At 41.0% G+C, this 15345-nt stretch overlaps 1 protein-coding gene across 1 annotated transcript in view; it reads left to right on the top strand.

Annotated features, from left to right (window-relative positions):
* Nucleotides 1–15345, top strand: part of LOC142971685 (phospholipid-transporting ATPase ABCA1) — a 120201-nt gene that overhangs the window by 8947 nt on the left and 95909 nt on the right. The window contains exons 7-11 of the mRNA XM_076112303.1: nucleotides 1281–1367; nucleotides 1483–1657; nucleotides 9981–10120; nucleotides 10899–11015; nucleotides 14356–14553. Coding sequence (XP_075968418.1) covers nucleotides 1281–1367; nucleotides 1483–1657; nucleotides 9981–10120; nucleotides 10899–11015; nucleotides 14356–14553 — 717 coding nt within the window. The remainder of the gene's footprint in view (nucleotides 1–1280; nucleotides 1368–1482; nucleotides 1658–9980; nucleotides 10121–10898; nucleotides 11016–14355; nucleotides 14554–15345) is intronic.

Here is a 15345-nt window from a genome sequence, read left to right as displayed (position 1 = left end):
GGCATTTTCAGATGCAGGGAAAAAGAAAGCCCAGACAAGATATGGCGGACAGGCTCTTCAGCGCCGCAAGCAAATGGATGGAAAAGAACATCAAGCCTTCACACTCAAAGCTTGACGTTGCTGAGTGATTGTGATAGCAACAACAACAATATAAAGAAAAGGACAAGGGAAGAAGTCGGGGTCTATCACTGAGGTAGTGAGTGGCAGAGGGTGATTTAGATAGTGGTTCTACAACTCTGTTTGGTTTTCTGGAAATCATTTCGGAACACAATGCAGAGGGCAGACTGTGAACAAAAAGACATTTGAATGTATGTGGCTCTCAGGTCATTCAAATGTCAAAGTGTGTTTGTTTTTTTTGTCCGTCTTTGATGCATAATCTCCTTTGCAGTTCATTAACTCAACAAATCGTGACTTTTTGTACCATTCAAAATATGTAATGGTTGTATAATTCTTGTTGAATTACTTTTCTAATCACCTGGTTATCAAAAGAAACCATTGATGTCTTCAACTGTTGCAAAGTGCATTTGAAGTTGAGTTTAACAAGTGCCATTTTATCCACCTCCTAATGAGACATTGCTCAAAACTCTTCCGTCGATCTGTGATTTTCTGCTGTTTAGCTGAAAATTGTCTGAGACTCAGTCCTGCACTTTCTGACTTGATCTCCTTAATGTCTGCTCTTCACAGACACCAAAAGTGATCCTTAATGAATGTCCTCGAGACTCAATCAATAGCCAGGCTGTTGTCCAAGATGTGCTTGAATGGGCTTCTATTTGTGAAAAATTCAAAAGCAGTGTTAGCCTTCTTTCAACCTATGTCTTGGAAACGTTTCTAAGCTTCGTCATTTTTATTTGCTGAAAGACAATGCAGGCCCTCCTAGTGCAGCCTTTACTTGGCACTTGATGCATGAAAATGACAACGGTTAAAAGGCCATGCCATTTAGTTCTAGTAATTGGACTCATGCTGTGTACCTTCAGAATGTCACTGTAACACACAGTAACACTTGTCATTTTAATGTAGTTTTTATTAACCAGTGCCAGAGATGATGATGATGTTGGGATACAATTTTCCAGTCGAATTAGTGCACGTATTGCCAACGTATAGCATCTTCAGTGGAAAGGCTGAAATGGAGAGCTGGTATTTTTAGCTAAGGTATGGAGTAATGTTTTTAAAAATGGCGAGCATAATTCATACATTGGATTATAACATTGTCAGGTTTTTTTGCCATTCATTTGGTAGCTACAGTATTGTTCTGAAACCCAACTGTCCATGCCCTACTTTAGGTACCTTCAGCTCTGGATCTGAATGTAACCGACACAGTCACACTGATTGGGAAAACCACTCGAGATGCATTACCAGTGATTGAGGAGGTTAGTGTTGCTACTGTGTCACGTACACCTGACCTGGAATACATATTTTTACTCTTATGATGACATATCGTTCTGTATTTTAAAGAATTCACCAGTATTACATTCTTGTATTCAGATGGCCAGATTGCAGAACTCCATGATCTTTAAGGCTGCTGGTTCTTTGGATTTCCAAAAGGACATGATTGGCAGTATCAATATGCTACTTTGTGGAAAGCAGCCTGCCATCAGTTTACGCTCACCTAGATGGATGGATAACAAGGCGAATGTCTCCATTCCGAGCAACAGTTCCGGTAAGTGCTGCAGCAAACTCCTTTACAAAGCAAAGTTATCACACTGTCTTCATCTTCTATCTACATTTTAGCTTTATGGTACTGTATATCGTTATTGTAGCCAGCAAATGGATATTTTTTATTATTTTTTCTTAAAGCCAGTGATGCACAGGATTAACAGACTTTTGGTAATGTGGAAACCAGAGGCGTGAGGCATAACTGTGTTGGGTGGAGTGGGAGTTATGCTTGATAAGGAGGGTGGCAGAGGATTGCATAAATCATGACTTATCAAATCAAAGTTCTTAGGCTGTTTGGGGGGGTCAGATGTGTTTCTTACGGACAAAGACTAAAAATAATTTTATTGGATCAAGTACCCCATTTCCATAAATAAGAGGTGCATGGTACACAGTGCCGTCAACTACAGTGTGCACAGGGACGCACCTGTGGCACAGTTGGCACCTGTGCCAGATCTGGAAACTGTGTTTGATTAGGAATACATTATTGCCGGCTGTGTCGGGGGGCTGGCACCAATCGTAGCCGATCAAATCAGCTCCCCTCTCCTTCCATTTAAAAGCTGTGCACTCACTCCCCACGTTGACATAATGATGTTTTCTTAATGGAGAGAAAAGTTCAGAGCAACGAATCCTAAGTGGAAATTGATGTTGTTGTCTGGGTAGTGCAGAGTCCCAAGGTGCGAGTATATAACATCCTAAATAAGAACATATGGCAACCCAAACTTCCCACAGAGGACAGATGGTGTCACTAAAACACTTTTTTGAGTTCTAAACTGGTATTTTGTGCTATTGAGCAAGGGTGGTTTACACAACCATGGCAGCCATATTGTTAGCACGTGTATGGACGTATGTTGTTTCTCCTTGTATTGTTTTTATTGATAATTGTAGATGTATCTTCTTTCACCGACTGGTACGTACACAATAGCTAAATGATTGTTTTTACTCTTATTTAACCTTGTCGTCCTTGTTTTTAGCTGTATTTGTTTTTCTGTGTATGTACAATGAGAGCAAAATTCCTGGTGTGTGTTCTCATACCTGTTCAGTAAAGCTGATTCTAATACTGATTTTGACGATGGAGTTCAGTATTGCCTTTAAAATGTCCGGTGCATCCCAATGATGTTGTTGTCTCCCATACGCCTGATAATAGCAGTGCATAAACATGGTATCCTCCACAGCTTTAGCCAGCCACAGTTGTGTGCCTTGCAGCAGCCTGGTGCTACTTATGAGAGGTGTGTATCAGGTAGCCACATTTGAAGAACCTGTGGTATATTCACACTGCTTTGAAACCTTCAGTATGGTTTTGAATGAGCGTTCTTATGGCTGCAAGGTTTCAATTAATGAAAGAGGGAAGATATATTCTACAAGCATTTGTGGATGGCAGATAAAGTCAAGTACTGATATGAATCACGCTTTGATCTAACCCAGAACACACTTTGCTGGCATTACTGCATCAAAGATGTTTTTTCTGATGCACACATTTGTACAGTGGTTGAGGACTTGATATGAAAGTAAAAAGGCACATTGTACACATTCATAAAAGATGTTTGTGATTTATGTGGCTCAGCTGTGTGACAGACTAAAGGTTACTTGTTGACTATGTTGCTTGTAGTGTAAACGGATGGTCAGGGACAGTACTGGCTACCTAAATGCTGACCAATTTTTGTCCCCATCAAAATTATAAAAGGTGTTTCACCATTATTGTCTCACAATGTGAGATGTGTCATTTAGTCAGCTAAAAAAAAATCCTCAAGCAATGCATGTGATACAAGCTGGACTGAGGCCTTCTGGCCAGGGCCTGAGGCAGAAAGTTATCCCCAAACATCTGTATGATGCTTCACAAATGAGTACGGGTGATCTTTCTGAAGTGTTGTTCTTCACCCAGCTGTTGTCTGGTGACAAGTTATTTGAGTTATTGTTGATAAATTGAGTTATTGTTGGTACATTATTAGTCTGTTTTTTTAAATTTCATCTTTGGGACTTGAAGAGCCCGTAGGATTATCACACACCTGGAAATTTAAACCAAGTCCTGACCATGTGTCTGATCTTGATTTATGGGAGGACCTTTTAAGACTTACAAACTTTTTTTTATCATTTGCACCTGTTTAAGTGCACCTGTTTCTATTTTTCATCATTAAAGGGGTGGTAACTTTTTCCACAAGGGGATACACATTTCTGTTTGCTTTAAGTGCATTAATAATTCCCAAGTAAATCCCAAATTAATAATCTAATGTAAAGATGATGGTTTCTTCAGTAACGCATTACAGTTGAATAGAAACATTTTCCATATATTTAAAAATATGGAATGATTGTTTACGCTGTCAAAGATATGATCAAACTCTTCCCAAAAAGGTCATATGAATAATTTCCTACTGGTGCTGTGCAATGACAACTAAATAAGAGTAGCACAACCATTGTACGTGTTGGTGGAGACGTGTTGGTTTGTTCCATAAAATCCTTGAGAATTAGATCTTCGGTGCAACTTCTTGCAGGCTCACGCTCATTAGAGACCAAGCATTCCTGTTTCATTAAATGCCTGTTCTTTGGAGACAACTGCACAAAATTAGATTTTAATAAGAAGCCCTTATTTCCTGGGAATAAAGCTACAGCACAAAGTGGAATTGCATGCTTGTGCCAGTGCAAATTAGCAATTGTATCATCCATACCAAAATAAGCACTAACATCTCTGTTAGCATGCTAATGGCTGTTTGGGATTTGCCGTGGCATTTGATTCACGTCGTCTATGTACAGTTAAATGCATCTAAAATATGCAGCGCGTCGGCATAATGGCCAATTACAACTCCTTTATACATGTAAAATTACACTCAAAGGAATAGCGGAGTAGCAGCAATAAAGGCCAACACAGAGGTTGTGTTAATGGCTCAGCAGTGTTCCCTTCCCAATTAATCGTTGACGGCAAAGGAAAACGTCCGAGTCATTATACAGAATTGTTGGGGCGGTATCTGTTCTACAGTCATTTTAAGTTATTACCATTTTTTTTTTTTTTGTATTTGCCCAACAGATGAACACGGATAAGAAGTGGTTACATGGCTCTGCAATGGTAAACACTTCCATGTATGCATTTGCTGGAGAAATTAGCAAAGACGATGATTCGCAAATGTAGACTCTGACACGCACGGCTCATTCTAGAGGTTGTTTTCCTCGCTGTTGTTAAATTTGGACAATATTTGGTACCATACGGAGTATTCGAGTGGATTGGCTAAACGGTTAATGCACTACAGCATCCCTGTGAAACTGGTGATTTGACTTGATCTCAAACCGTTTTTCAGAGTTCTTGATTTGAATGTGTTTTGTACCCACACCATGCATCAACCTTTCAAATGAACATGTCCTCTGTTGATCTGTCAAAATGGTCTTTCATTTAGCATTGTCCCATTTTCACTGGTGTGATGTTCCCCGACACTGTTCATAACATCCCCTAATTATCTCGGGACTCATGCTTGTCATCCTCTGAGTATTTGCCGTAAGCGTCACTTTGCATGATCAGTAATTGGTACCCTTTATTTCTTGTTTTAAGCACATCCCTTTTAATATATACTGGAGCCGGGAAAGGCAGAATTCTTGAATTGCGTGGCGTGAGAGAGGCTCGTCTCATACTACTGAATGTCAAAGCGGCTTCTCTCTGTCTCTTGTGAGAGAGTGACTTCAATGACATTTATTCAAGCTTATTTGACTTTCTGTTGGAATGCTGCAAGATGGTACTTGATTTGTACTGCTTGTAAGAAATAAGTGCTCCTCGATTGATGTAGTAGACGGTGTAGTTCACTTTAGACTGACGTGTCACATTCGGTGTATATGTGTGTATGCCTGTCTGAGTGTGTACATGCCTGTGTGCCTCTGATTCTGCATTGCTTGAAACACCTGAAATATAAGCATTGTGAAACCAGAGTAATACCCTTTTAGGTGTGTGTGTGTGTGTGTGGGCGAGCACACGTCCCTGTCTGCACATGTGATTGCATGTGCGAGAGAGTGTGTGTGTGCCAGCATCGTCGACAATTCTCGCCGTAGTGCTGAACCGAGCCCATCTCTAGGGTGCAACTCAAATTGATTAAATTTGCCAGGTAAGTTGAGGGGCTGACTTGAGGCTCCAAGCAATTATTTGACTGTGGCTAAAACTGGTGTGAAGAACAGATTATCTTGTTCTATTCCGACTGCTGTTTTTCGGATAAATAAAAAAAAAAACTAAAAAAAAAAGTAAAGCTCTGTTGTCAAAAAGAACTACACAGCTCACAGCTCTGGAGAATGGCTAACCTCTGTAATCTGATACTCCCTTTAGCACACACAATATCAAAAACTGATATATCTTTCCCAAGATACAAATGTTTGAGTGTTATGGATTTGTCACTGCCATCTATATTCCTGCTCCACTATTGACTAGAATTCTTTATTCCTTGTGTCTTGGCCAGAGTATGTTGTTGAAGGTCCATTTGCATTGTTGTTCATTCTCATAATCAGAACATATTTATACAAATAGTTATCATACTGTGTACACAGAGAATGTGAGTAAATGATGAATAGATTGGTGCGCTGCAGACCATAGGGATATCTCCTTGTGACTCGCAACAGCGGTGGTTCACCATAGTCAGCTCTAGAGTTGTGTGGAATAGAGTTTGCTTTATTTCTTGTCATTGGTACATTGGCTGCAAAAGGTTCCAACAAGTTTGAATCGTATATGCAGCGTGTTCGACTGCACACACACCAAATGTCTCCATAGACGCCTGAGCATTGGTGCATACATATAATAAAAAATATTATTTTCCATCCTCAAGTTGTTTTTTCATATGAACTCCGGGCAAAACGATGGCTGGCCCTAGCCGGGCACATTTCCCTCTGTGGCTGTGCGCCGTGACCGGCTCCAGGTCGGCTTAGAAAGACCCCGACCCCAACACAACTCGCAGCTTCCTGGTACCGTGAACTTAAAGCTCGCTGTGCCCTCTCTCCCTGCAGGAAGGGACGGGGCTCCCTCCTCCTATAGCAATACTGTCTACCGCACGGCGGACTGTCGTCAGCGCGTCAGGGGTCCGCTGCAGTGTCGGTAACCCACCCCGACCGGTCTTAAAACACAGACCCCCGTCTCGTTAACCATGCTTTGTGGGTGTGGCTTTTTTGCAGGGTCATCGCCTTTCATATCTATTCAACCAATGTGTTTGAGATTAAATATTGAACTCGAGCACAAAATAGTTTACAAGAGCACAAAGTTATTCAGAGATCTAGCCTCTTAATTTTGCTCTCAATGTGCACCAGATTGATGAATTTAACTTTCAAATGCACAGAATTTTCTTCCAGGGGTGTGAGTTACACCTACCAGAGTGTCACAAAATCCTGTTGGAAACACTATAATATATAGTGCAATATAAACTGAGCTTTATAGTGAAAGAGCAGCTTTATTGGTCATGATTGAAGACTCTATATTGCAGGAAATTACACTTTTAGGCGATAATTAAATGGAAATGTCCCTGCCACATTCCCCCCTTGCCTATCACTTATCTGACACCCAGACTTTTAACTATACTGTAACAAGAGGCGCCTATGAATTTCTCTACTTTTTTTGTGACTGTGATTCCCATCCTTGTTGGCTTGATGAAGCATTGTTTAATACGGTACCCTTTGAGTTTCTTTGTAAACATACAACGAGAGTCTACATTCAGCGATTCTGTCACATTACGTGTATCCTTGAGGTCTTGCAAAGCAGTTTTCTTCGAACACCACTTTAAATCCTGCTTCGTTCACGTCTATGTTTGCTAGCTAGTGGTCTTCTTCATCACTGCTTTAGTTGCTGCATCGCTTCAATCAGCAACACCGACGGTCAATCAGTGGAATAGTAAATGTTTCCTTTTCATATTTTTTTATCAGGATTTTTAGAGGCCTAAAGACATAAAAGTATCCTGTATTTCACAAGCAACAAAACAATAAGTTCAGAGAAGCTGTGAAAGATTTTGTAACATAAATAGGTACATGGTTCTTTGTTCAGTCTTTCATCTTTTTGTGGCAGCCCAGATTGGCACCCCATAGCGGGTCCAGACATCCAGAGAAGAGACTAGTCTACTCTGCCCGCTCATGTTCATTGTCTCTCAGTTCCTTAATCAGTCCTTTTTCTAGTCTTATTCCATCAGAACGTTATGCCCCTATGTGTTACTGGTATTGACATGCATAGTAGAACATTATGTCCAATTAATTACAAGTCCACTCTTTTCTGAAATGCCAAAAAATCCTGCAATTTGGACTGACAAGAGACCCGTAACAACAGAGAGCTACTGAGCAGTGTCGCACACATTTTCTCTCAAGTGTTATGATTGCAAGAAGCAGCATCTGTGCAGTCTGTAGAGGGAACAGCTGGCCCGACTCCGACTAAGGGGTGGCCATTAGCTGCCCGCACACAGACCTCCCAGGAGCACCAGGTAAAGATGGCCAGGAGACAGACAGGCTAACATTTAATTGCATTGAAAATGGCCGCTAAAAATCTCTCTGATGGTCACCCTGGTGAGATGAAAAGAAATGGAGGATTGAGGTTGCGGTCTTGACAGAGGGTACATGAAAAGAGACTGGGAAAAGCACTGATGTAACGACCGGTATCTGAACAAAAGGGACAGTTAGCAACAGATCAGAAAAGCAAACGGGCGGTTATATTGACTGGCAGACGACACACAGAATTGATCAGTTGTCTGATGAACTACAGCACTGCGAGAGTCACTATTTTCAGTAAAAACAAGGTGAAGGGACAATCCAAGCACAAGCTACTCCAGGCTACATTATTTGCAGTGCAGGTCCTCATGTAACCTATTCAGCACTCTCCCAAACGTTGGCAGATAAGTTAAATTAGTAATGATCGTACTGCCGCTGAGCATATTGACTTTTTCCCTCTTCTCCATAGAAGCTTTTCCTTATGTACTCATGTCTTAACTCTTGGCTTGTGTTTTCCTCTGCCTGTGTGTGAGTGTGTGTGTGTGTGTGTGTGTGTGTGTGTGTGTAATCATCCCAAAACATTCTGTAAAGGCATCCACTTTGCTCTGCGGTCGCTGATGTGTAATTCAGTACCAGTATCTGACACAATATCCATTTCATGAGAGCTTTTCAATTTATAAACTACGGTAGGACATTTCCAGGAAGATGCTTGCACATGTATAGAAGGAGCATCAAAGGTGTGTTTTAACAGATAGAATTAGATCCCGGTGCCTGCATTTGACTTAAACAAAATGTTGTTGATTGGGTAATTGGTTAGTTTATTTGGGAGGGGTTTGTATGTGTTGAGTGGCAGTGAGTATCAGTGCCGTCACAAAGCACCTTTCCAAACTTGTTAGAGCCCCCGTGTCTCCAAAAACTCCTATCCCTCCCTAATTAAGGAGAGGATATTAATCTTTATTTATTTATATAGCTCTCTTCTCAAAAAATGAAAAGTACTATGAAGGGAATAATAACACATAGGCATAAAAGCAACAAGTTAACCAATAACACACAGAACATATCGAGGGAAAAGATCATTTATACAAGTACAAGAACATATAAGGGTGCAGCAGTAAAACCAGAACAAGCATTTAACAGTCACGAAGGCTTTCTTATGAGTAATACATTGAGAAGAAGAAAGAGTTGCGATGTTGTGTGTCCGAACTCAATGCGTTCAAAATCATTGTTAGTTTTTCAGTCCTCTATCATGAATAGTAAATACACGGCTTCAGTAACGATAAACTGCAATAAACTGAATATTTCATTTTATTTACTTTATTTAGCATTTCTCTGCCACTATGTGTGTTACAGTGTGCTGACTCGGCATTAAAGACAGTGTTTACGCATCGATGTAAGTGATGTTTATTGCTTAGTCTGTTGATATATTTAGATTTTCTTATTTCTGCTTGTACAGTCTTATTTCTCAACACTATTCATGGGAAAATACATGCAAACTTTGATTTCGGAAAATGTTTAATTCACATATTATTTCCCATGCCACACCAAGCTTCTATTTGTATAATTTATAAATGTAAAGTTCTCTCAATTATTTTTGAAATGGATGTCTGGTTTAGTTCTAAATATGAAATGGCCAAGATGTATCCTTAATTTCATCTTCCTATGTTCATCTTTGCTCACTCTGGTGTGGAAGGTAGCCACATATGAATTTCAAGCACATGTGCAATATTTATCATGTTTGCTTCTCGGCTGCTGCACATTCTATGACTTCTTACAGATCAAACAACTTGTTTTCTCCTCCTCCATCCTGTCCCAAGAAAGGCCAGACAGTTTGCACACAGGAACTTTGAGATGTTTTCTTGGTCTTGGCTTAACTTTCCCACTCTTCTCCCCTCCATTCTTCTCTTCTGTAGATGCTTTTTGTCAGACTCTTGTCGACACCCTGGAGGGCACACCTGGCCTGCGCTACATTTGGAGCACCTTCAAGCAGTTATTGCAAGGAAAAGTCCTCTACACACCTGATACACCTGCTGTTCGCCTCATGGTGAAAGAGGTAAGAAAGCTGTAACATGGGTACATGCACACGGCCGTTTCATGCACTTGAAAAGTAGATGAATGCATCGCTCGTATCGGTGTGTGATATCAGCAAGTTTAGTGAAAGCGAAACAATTACTGTTTTGTTTGTACAGTTGATTATCTTCTCTGCACAGGATCAGGCCAACTGCACGTATTAGTCAGTGTGCCAAGTGTGAAGAAGCCTCCAGTGCTGAAATGAATAACACTGGCTGTCACACGAAGTTACCACCTGGGGAAGGAAAATAAAAACAATACAATAGTTAGTCAAGGGGCCTGTTCATAGAACGTGGTGAATGTAATGCATTTTCATGACGTGACATTTCTCCAAGATATTACCATCATTTTGATAACCGCATGAGCAAAACAAACAGCAGAGAGGCCGCGAGGATTTTTCATTGAGAATGCATAATGAGTACGAGCAAAATCTGCCGACTTCACAGCGAGCGGTCCGGTGCTGGCGCAGGGGGCCCTTTTCACACCAGACGTAGTCGAGATTGTTTACAAGTCAATGTTCAGGGGTAAATAACCCCATTTACATTCATCACCATGGGGGGGGTGGTGGCGGTGTTGCAATGTGATGAGTTCCTCTGGGGATGAGCTGAGATGTGGAGTACTTTCATGTTGGGATTGGCTCACGGCGAATAGAAGAGGCTCAGTGGGTATGCTCTCAGTCAGAGAAAGGTGAGATAACTATTGTTGTTCAAATTGATTATGAAATTATTGAATATTGGTTTTCTTTTTTTTTTTCTTTTTAGGCAAATAGCACATTCAATGCCCTGGCTATGCTTAAAGAGCTCGCTGATTCGTGGGATGAACTTGGGCCTCGTGTCTGGGATTTTCTTCAAAACGGCCGTCAAGTCAACGCATTACGGGTAAGACTCTGCATTCAAAATGACCGGATTCATTGTAGCCAACATTGTTGTTTTTTTTGTTCCATTGTTTTGGAAAAAGAAGTAAAGAAAGCAAATTACACTTATTTCATTTAATTATAAACATGTATCAGTCAAATTTCACTTGCAGTACTTTTTGCTCCAGCTGGATAGTCTCAAACGACAGCTTTTGCATGATGCTGTTTGACATTTAACCTGTCCAGTACAAACTTAAAGGATTAGTGGGACATTTTGGGAAATAAGCTATTTTGCCCACAGTAACATTGATACCACAATGAAGCTGCAGCTAGGAGAGCATTAGCTTAGCATAAAACATGTAAACAGGGGCAAACATCAGCCTCTTTTAAAAAACATTTTTCGGTAAAAAGCACAACAAAATGAAATGATGAGCCTTATATATATATATATATATATACTGCAGGTGAGAGTATAACTGTTGTGTATATCAATTTGTTGCACCTTCTGTTAGATATGGAAACTGAAGGAGGAAAGTAATTATGGATAAGTGCAGGATAATTTTCATCCTGGCAGAAAGGATTATCTATAGAAGTAGAGGACACGGACTCTATGCCACCACTTCTCTCACTCCCTCCCTCCCTCTCTCCTTCTCTCTCTCTCTCTCTCTCTCTCTTTGCCTCTCCCCGTATTGCTTTGACACCGACATTACTCCAGTGTCACTCCAAATGAGCTTATAGGCAGCTGGAGGGAAGCAGACATTGGGAGCTCCATATAGCCAGGGTATTCATTACCCTAGCCCTAACCTTTACACAAATGGGCCGGCAATCCTCTTTTGTCTTCATTTTCTCTCTCTCTCTCTCTCTCTCTCTCTCTCTCTCTCTCTCTCTCTCTCTCTCTCTCTCTCTCTCTCTCCACATCTCGCGGTTACAAAGCTGGTGGCTTTGGAGGTCTGTCATCTTCAGAGGTTCTTGAAGGTTGCAGACACGGTTTACGTTGATGGACCAATTACCATCACCACCATAACTACATTTGAGATAGACGATCTAGGGTGTAGGACAAGTGTAAATGTTTGAAAGCATGGTCGACGTAACTACCTACGGCTTTGCGTCGTGTTTACGGGTTAGAAGCTGAACTCCTTAAGATTTCATTCCCGGTTGCTTTGGTGGCGCCCGTGGTTACTATGGTAACAGCAAGCGCAGTTTAATACCGCAGGTCCCAGAATTGCAGTGCAGCCAAACAGACCGACTTTGTTTTAATAAAGATGTCAATAATCTGCCTTTTTCCATCATGCCATGAACAACTGCAATGTGATTTCATGCTGCTCTTGACGCAGGTAGTTTTCCAAACAACAGCAGGGGACGGTAAATTACTTTTCTGAGAAGTTTTAATAACGCAACTTTTTATCTGACAGCTCACTGTGGCTGGTCCACCTTGTTCCACTACCCACACTAATATTTAAAGGTGATTGCATTTTTGGGTGATGCGGTTAGGCTAACAGCAGTGACAAAATACCCTGCTTTAATACTTTCATTGTGAGGCAGCAGCAGCAGCAGCAGTAGGACGTTCTGTTTGCGTTAGCAGTGACTGAATACAGCTCTGACACGGTGTAAAGAAAGCAAGGCGTTAACAGTCAGGCTGTTATCAATAGATAATTAGATAAATATACAGAAATCGGATAAATTTACATTTGCTCAATCCCGTAACCTGTCAGCTGTGTTAACATTTTAACAATTGCTACAAGGATATGTCCATTTATAAAGGCAAGCAAATACATGTCACTTCCTCACGAGGAGATCCTCCCACGACAAACATTTGACACATGACCAACAAGGTTAAATGGCACATCTCCAACTCATTGACCCGAGTGCCACCGAAATCTATGCCAAATGCAGTTTTAGGCGGATGAAGAGTTCAAATCCTTAGCCTGTCTAACAGTCACAGTCAGTTCGCAGACGGGACTCTGCTACTGCTGTTTCAGAATGACTCACAGAATATTTTTTGATGGGTCGTGTCCTAAATGTAGCACCCGCTAAGACGGATGTGTTGATTTTCCTTTTTTGAAAAGGTCACATGCAGCATAGAGATTACTTAATTTGACACTTTGTCTTAAGGTTAAGCAGAATACCATCAGGAGTGTTGACACTGAAAGGCCACTGAGCGCACTGGCCGGAATATATCTGAATCTCAATAAGAAATTTCAGACTTTAGAGGCCCAAGTCTCTGCTGACATCCTGCGCCCTTTCCTCTTCCAAAGCCCACATGGTGGTGTGAGCCATACGCAATCAACGACTGGAATATTTGGTTTTCAAGGAAGGAGAAGTGATTTCTTTATTTTCCACCCCTGACATAATAAACGGTTGTGTAATTTTAATAACCCGTTATCTCAGTGGGGTGAGGTTCCTTTTCAGTGTTCCCCTGTGTACATGACAGGTAAATTACCACTGTTATGTTTAATTTTAGTTTATGTAGTAACACTGTCATTACAGGAACAGTGTCGTATAACTAATTGGGCATTAATCTCATAGCAGCCTTAAACTATGAACATACTGGGTGGGAGTGATGGGAATGAATGTTTGTGGCTACTAAATAGAGGGCAACGCAATAAAACAAACATGTGGGAGTAAAAATATCGAATTATGCCAGAGCTGCTGTTTCAAGGAGCTTAGAACCATTTATTTCTTGCAAAACAAAAAATGCATATACATGTCTATTTATGTATACAGTGGGTAGGTAAGTACAAGGTTATATTTGCTCCCAGGTCAGCATATCACTTTTATTAATTCACTGCATGATTGAGCAATTACAGTTTGATCCATGACCCGAGATGACTGAGAGGCTTCACAGATATGTTTCTTATTATGTTGCTGCGGGGGATTGTGAAGAGTATATATATATATCTCTGTTTTGTGCTCTTGAATTTAGTTTGTCCGTTCCTATGTTTGTGTGCACAGTCTTCATTTGTGTTCATTTTCACAGTCCGGCCCTGAATATACTGTTAGTGTGTGTGTGTGTGTGTGTGTGTGTGTGTGTGTGTGTGTGTGTGTGTGTGTGTGTGTGTGTGTGTGTGTGTGTGTTTGTACTGTTTGAATGAGCACTTCTTGGCCATGAGAATAGTTGACGTGTACTCCGGAGCCTGAAGTACAACGGGGCCATCTATCTTGATGCTCCTAATTAATGCTACAGAAGAATGAATGTCACTGCCACCAAAGCACAACTCTGACCTCCCATGCTTTCTCCTCTAAAATAATTAGCCGTGGCCTAATATGCTTTGGTTTTCAAATTCCATTGCATTCATGTCACGTTCATTCTTAACCTCTCACTAGTGAGTAGCTAATTAAACCCATCTCTTTGCCTTTGCAATCAGACTTTCCTGGCAAATCCAGTGTTTGCTGCTGCCCTCAACCAGCGTCTCGACAGCACGGGATGGACAGGCGAGCTGCTGGCCAACTTCCTGTACAACGGGCCTCCAGAGGATCGTCCACCCGGCATGCCGCCTTACGACTGGCGGAATGCTTACAACACCACTTCCGAAATCCTGAAGCTTCTCTCCGACTTCCTTGGTGTATGTAATTCTTTTGTCCGTGCTTTTATGAAATGCTTGCTGGTATGCTAAAAAACGTGATCCAGGTGAGCTAACGTAAGCCATGCCGAGCTAGTGCAGCAGCATCTTACACATTAAATCATGATAACTTTATTTTACAGCGTCAATGGTAATTTCCCCGATTGTGGCATGTAAACAATTTGCAATTGCCACACATACTTTTACCTGCAGACGTAAGACAGTGTTTTTGTAAAAGTGCTGTATCCCTGACATAATTGCTGCTCTTTCTTTTACTTCTGTGTCTTTCTGTTCACGACTGTGATACCACTCTGGCAGAACAGCAGGGTGCTGCAGAAAAAGCAGGTTGCTTAACATCTAAGACAAAATGTGTCCATGTTTAGCACAATGTTTTTTGGTTTCTTAGCTCTTGTGCTGCTGTGTCTGTGCTCTGCTGCTGTTAAAAACCAAAAATCAGGACTTTTCCAGGTGATATGTAGGCTTTTTATCTTGCGCACTCTTTTTTTAAGAACACGCTAAAAAGGTCTTTTATTCATTAAAGTTTAATGTCCTTGAGATAGCGAACTGTCAAACGCACAGGAAGATCTGTCACTACATTGCTTCTATGATAATCATAAAAATGACTATAGTGAATCTGTATCAAACAAAGTGGTGTCTCTAAGTAGGAACACACAGTTTGACAGTGATGTATTGATCTCTGGCACAGTTTGAAGCAAAATCCTTATTTCTCTACGTGTGATAAAACATGTACAAAGCCCCTGCCACACTCGCATACACACACATTATATTAATCTA

Source organism: Anarhichas minor, unplaced genomic scaffold, assembly GCF_050575085.1.
Source record: "Anarhichas minor isolate MPS153535 unplaced genomic scaffold, ASM5057508v1 ptg000049l, whole genome shotgun sequence".
Classification (NCBI taxonomy): domain Eukaryota; kingdom Metazoa; phylum Chordata; class Actinopteri; order Perciformes; family Anarhichadidae; genus Anarhichas; species Anarhichas minor.
This window is presented reverse-complemented; position numbering and strand designations above follow the sequence as displayed.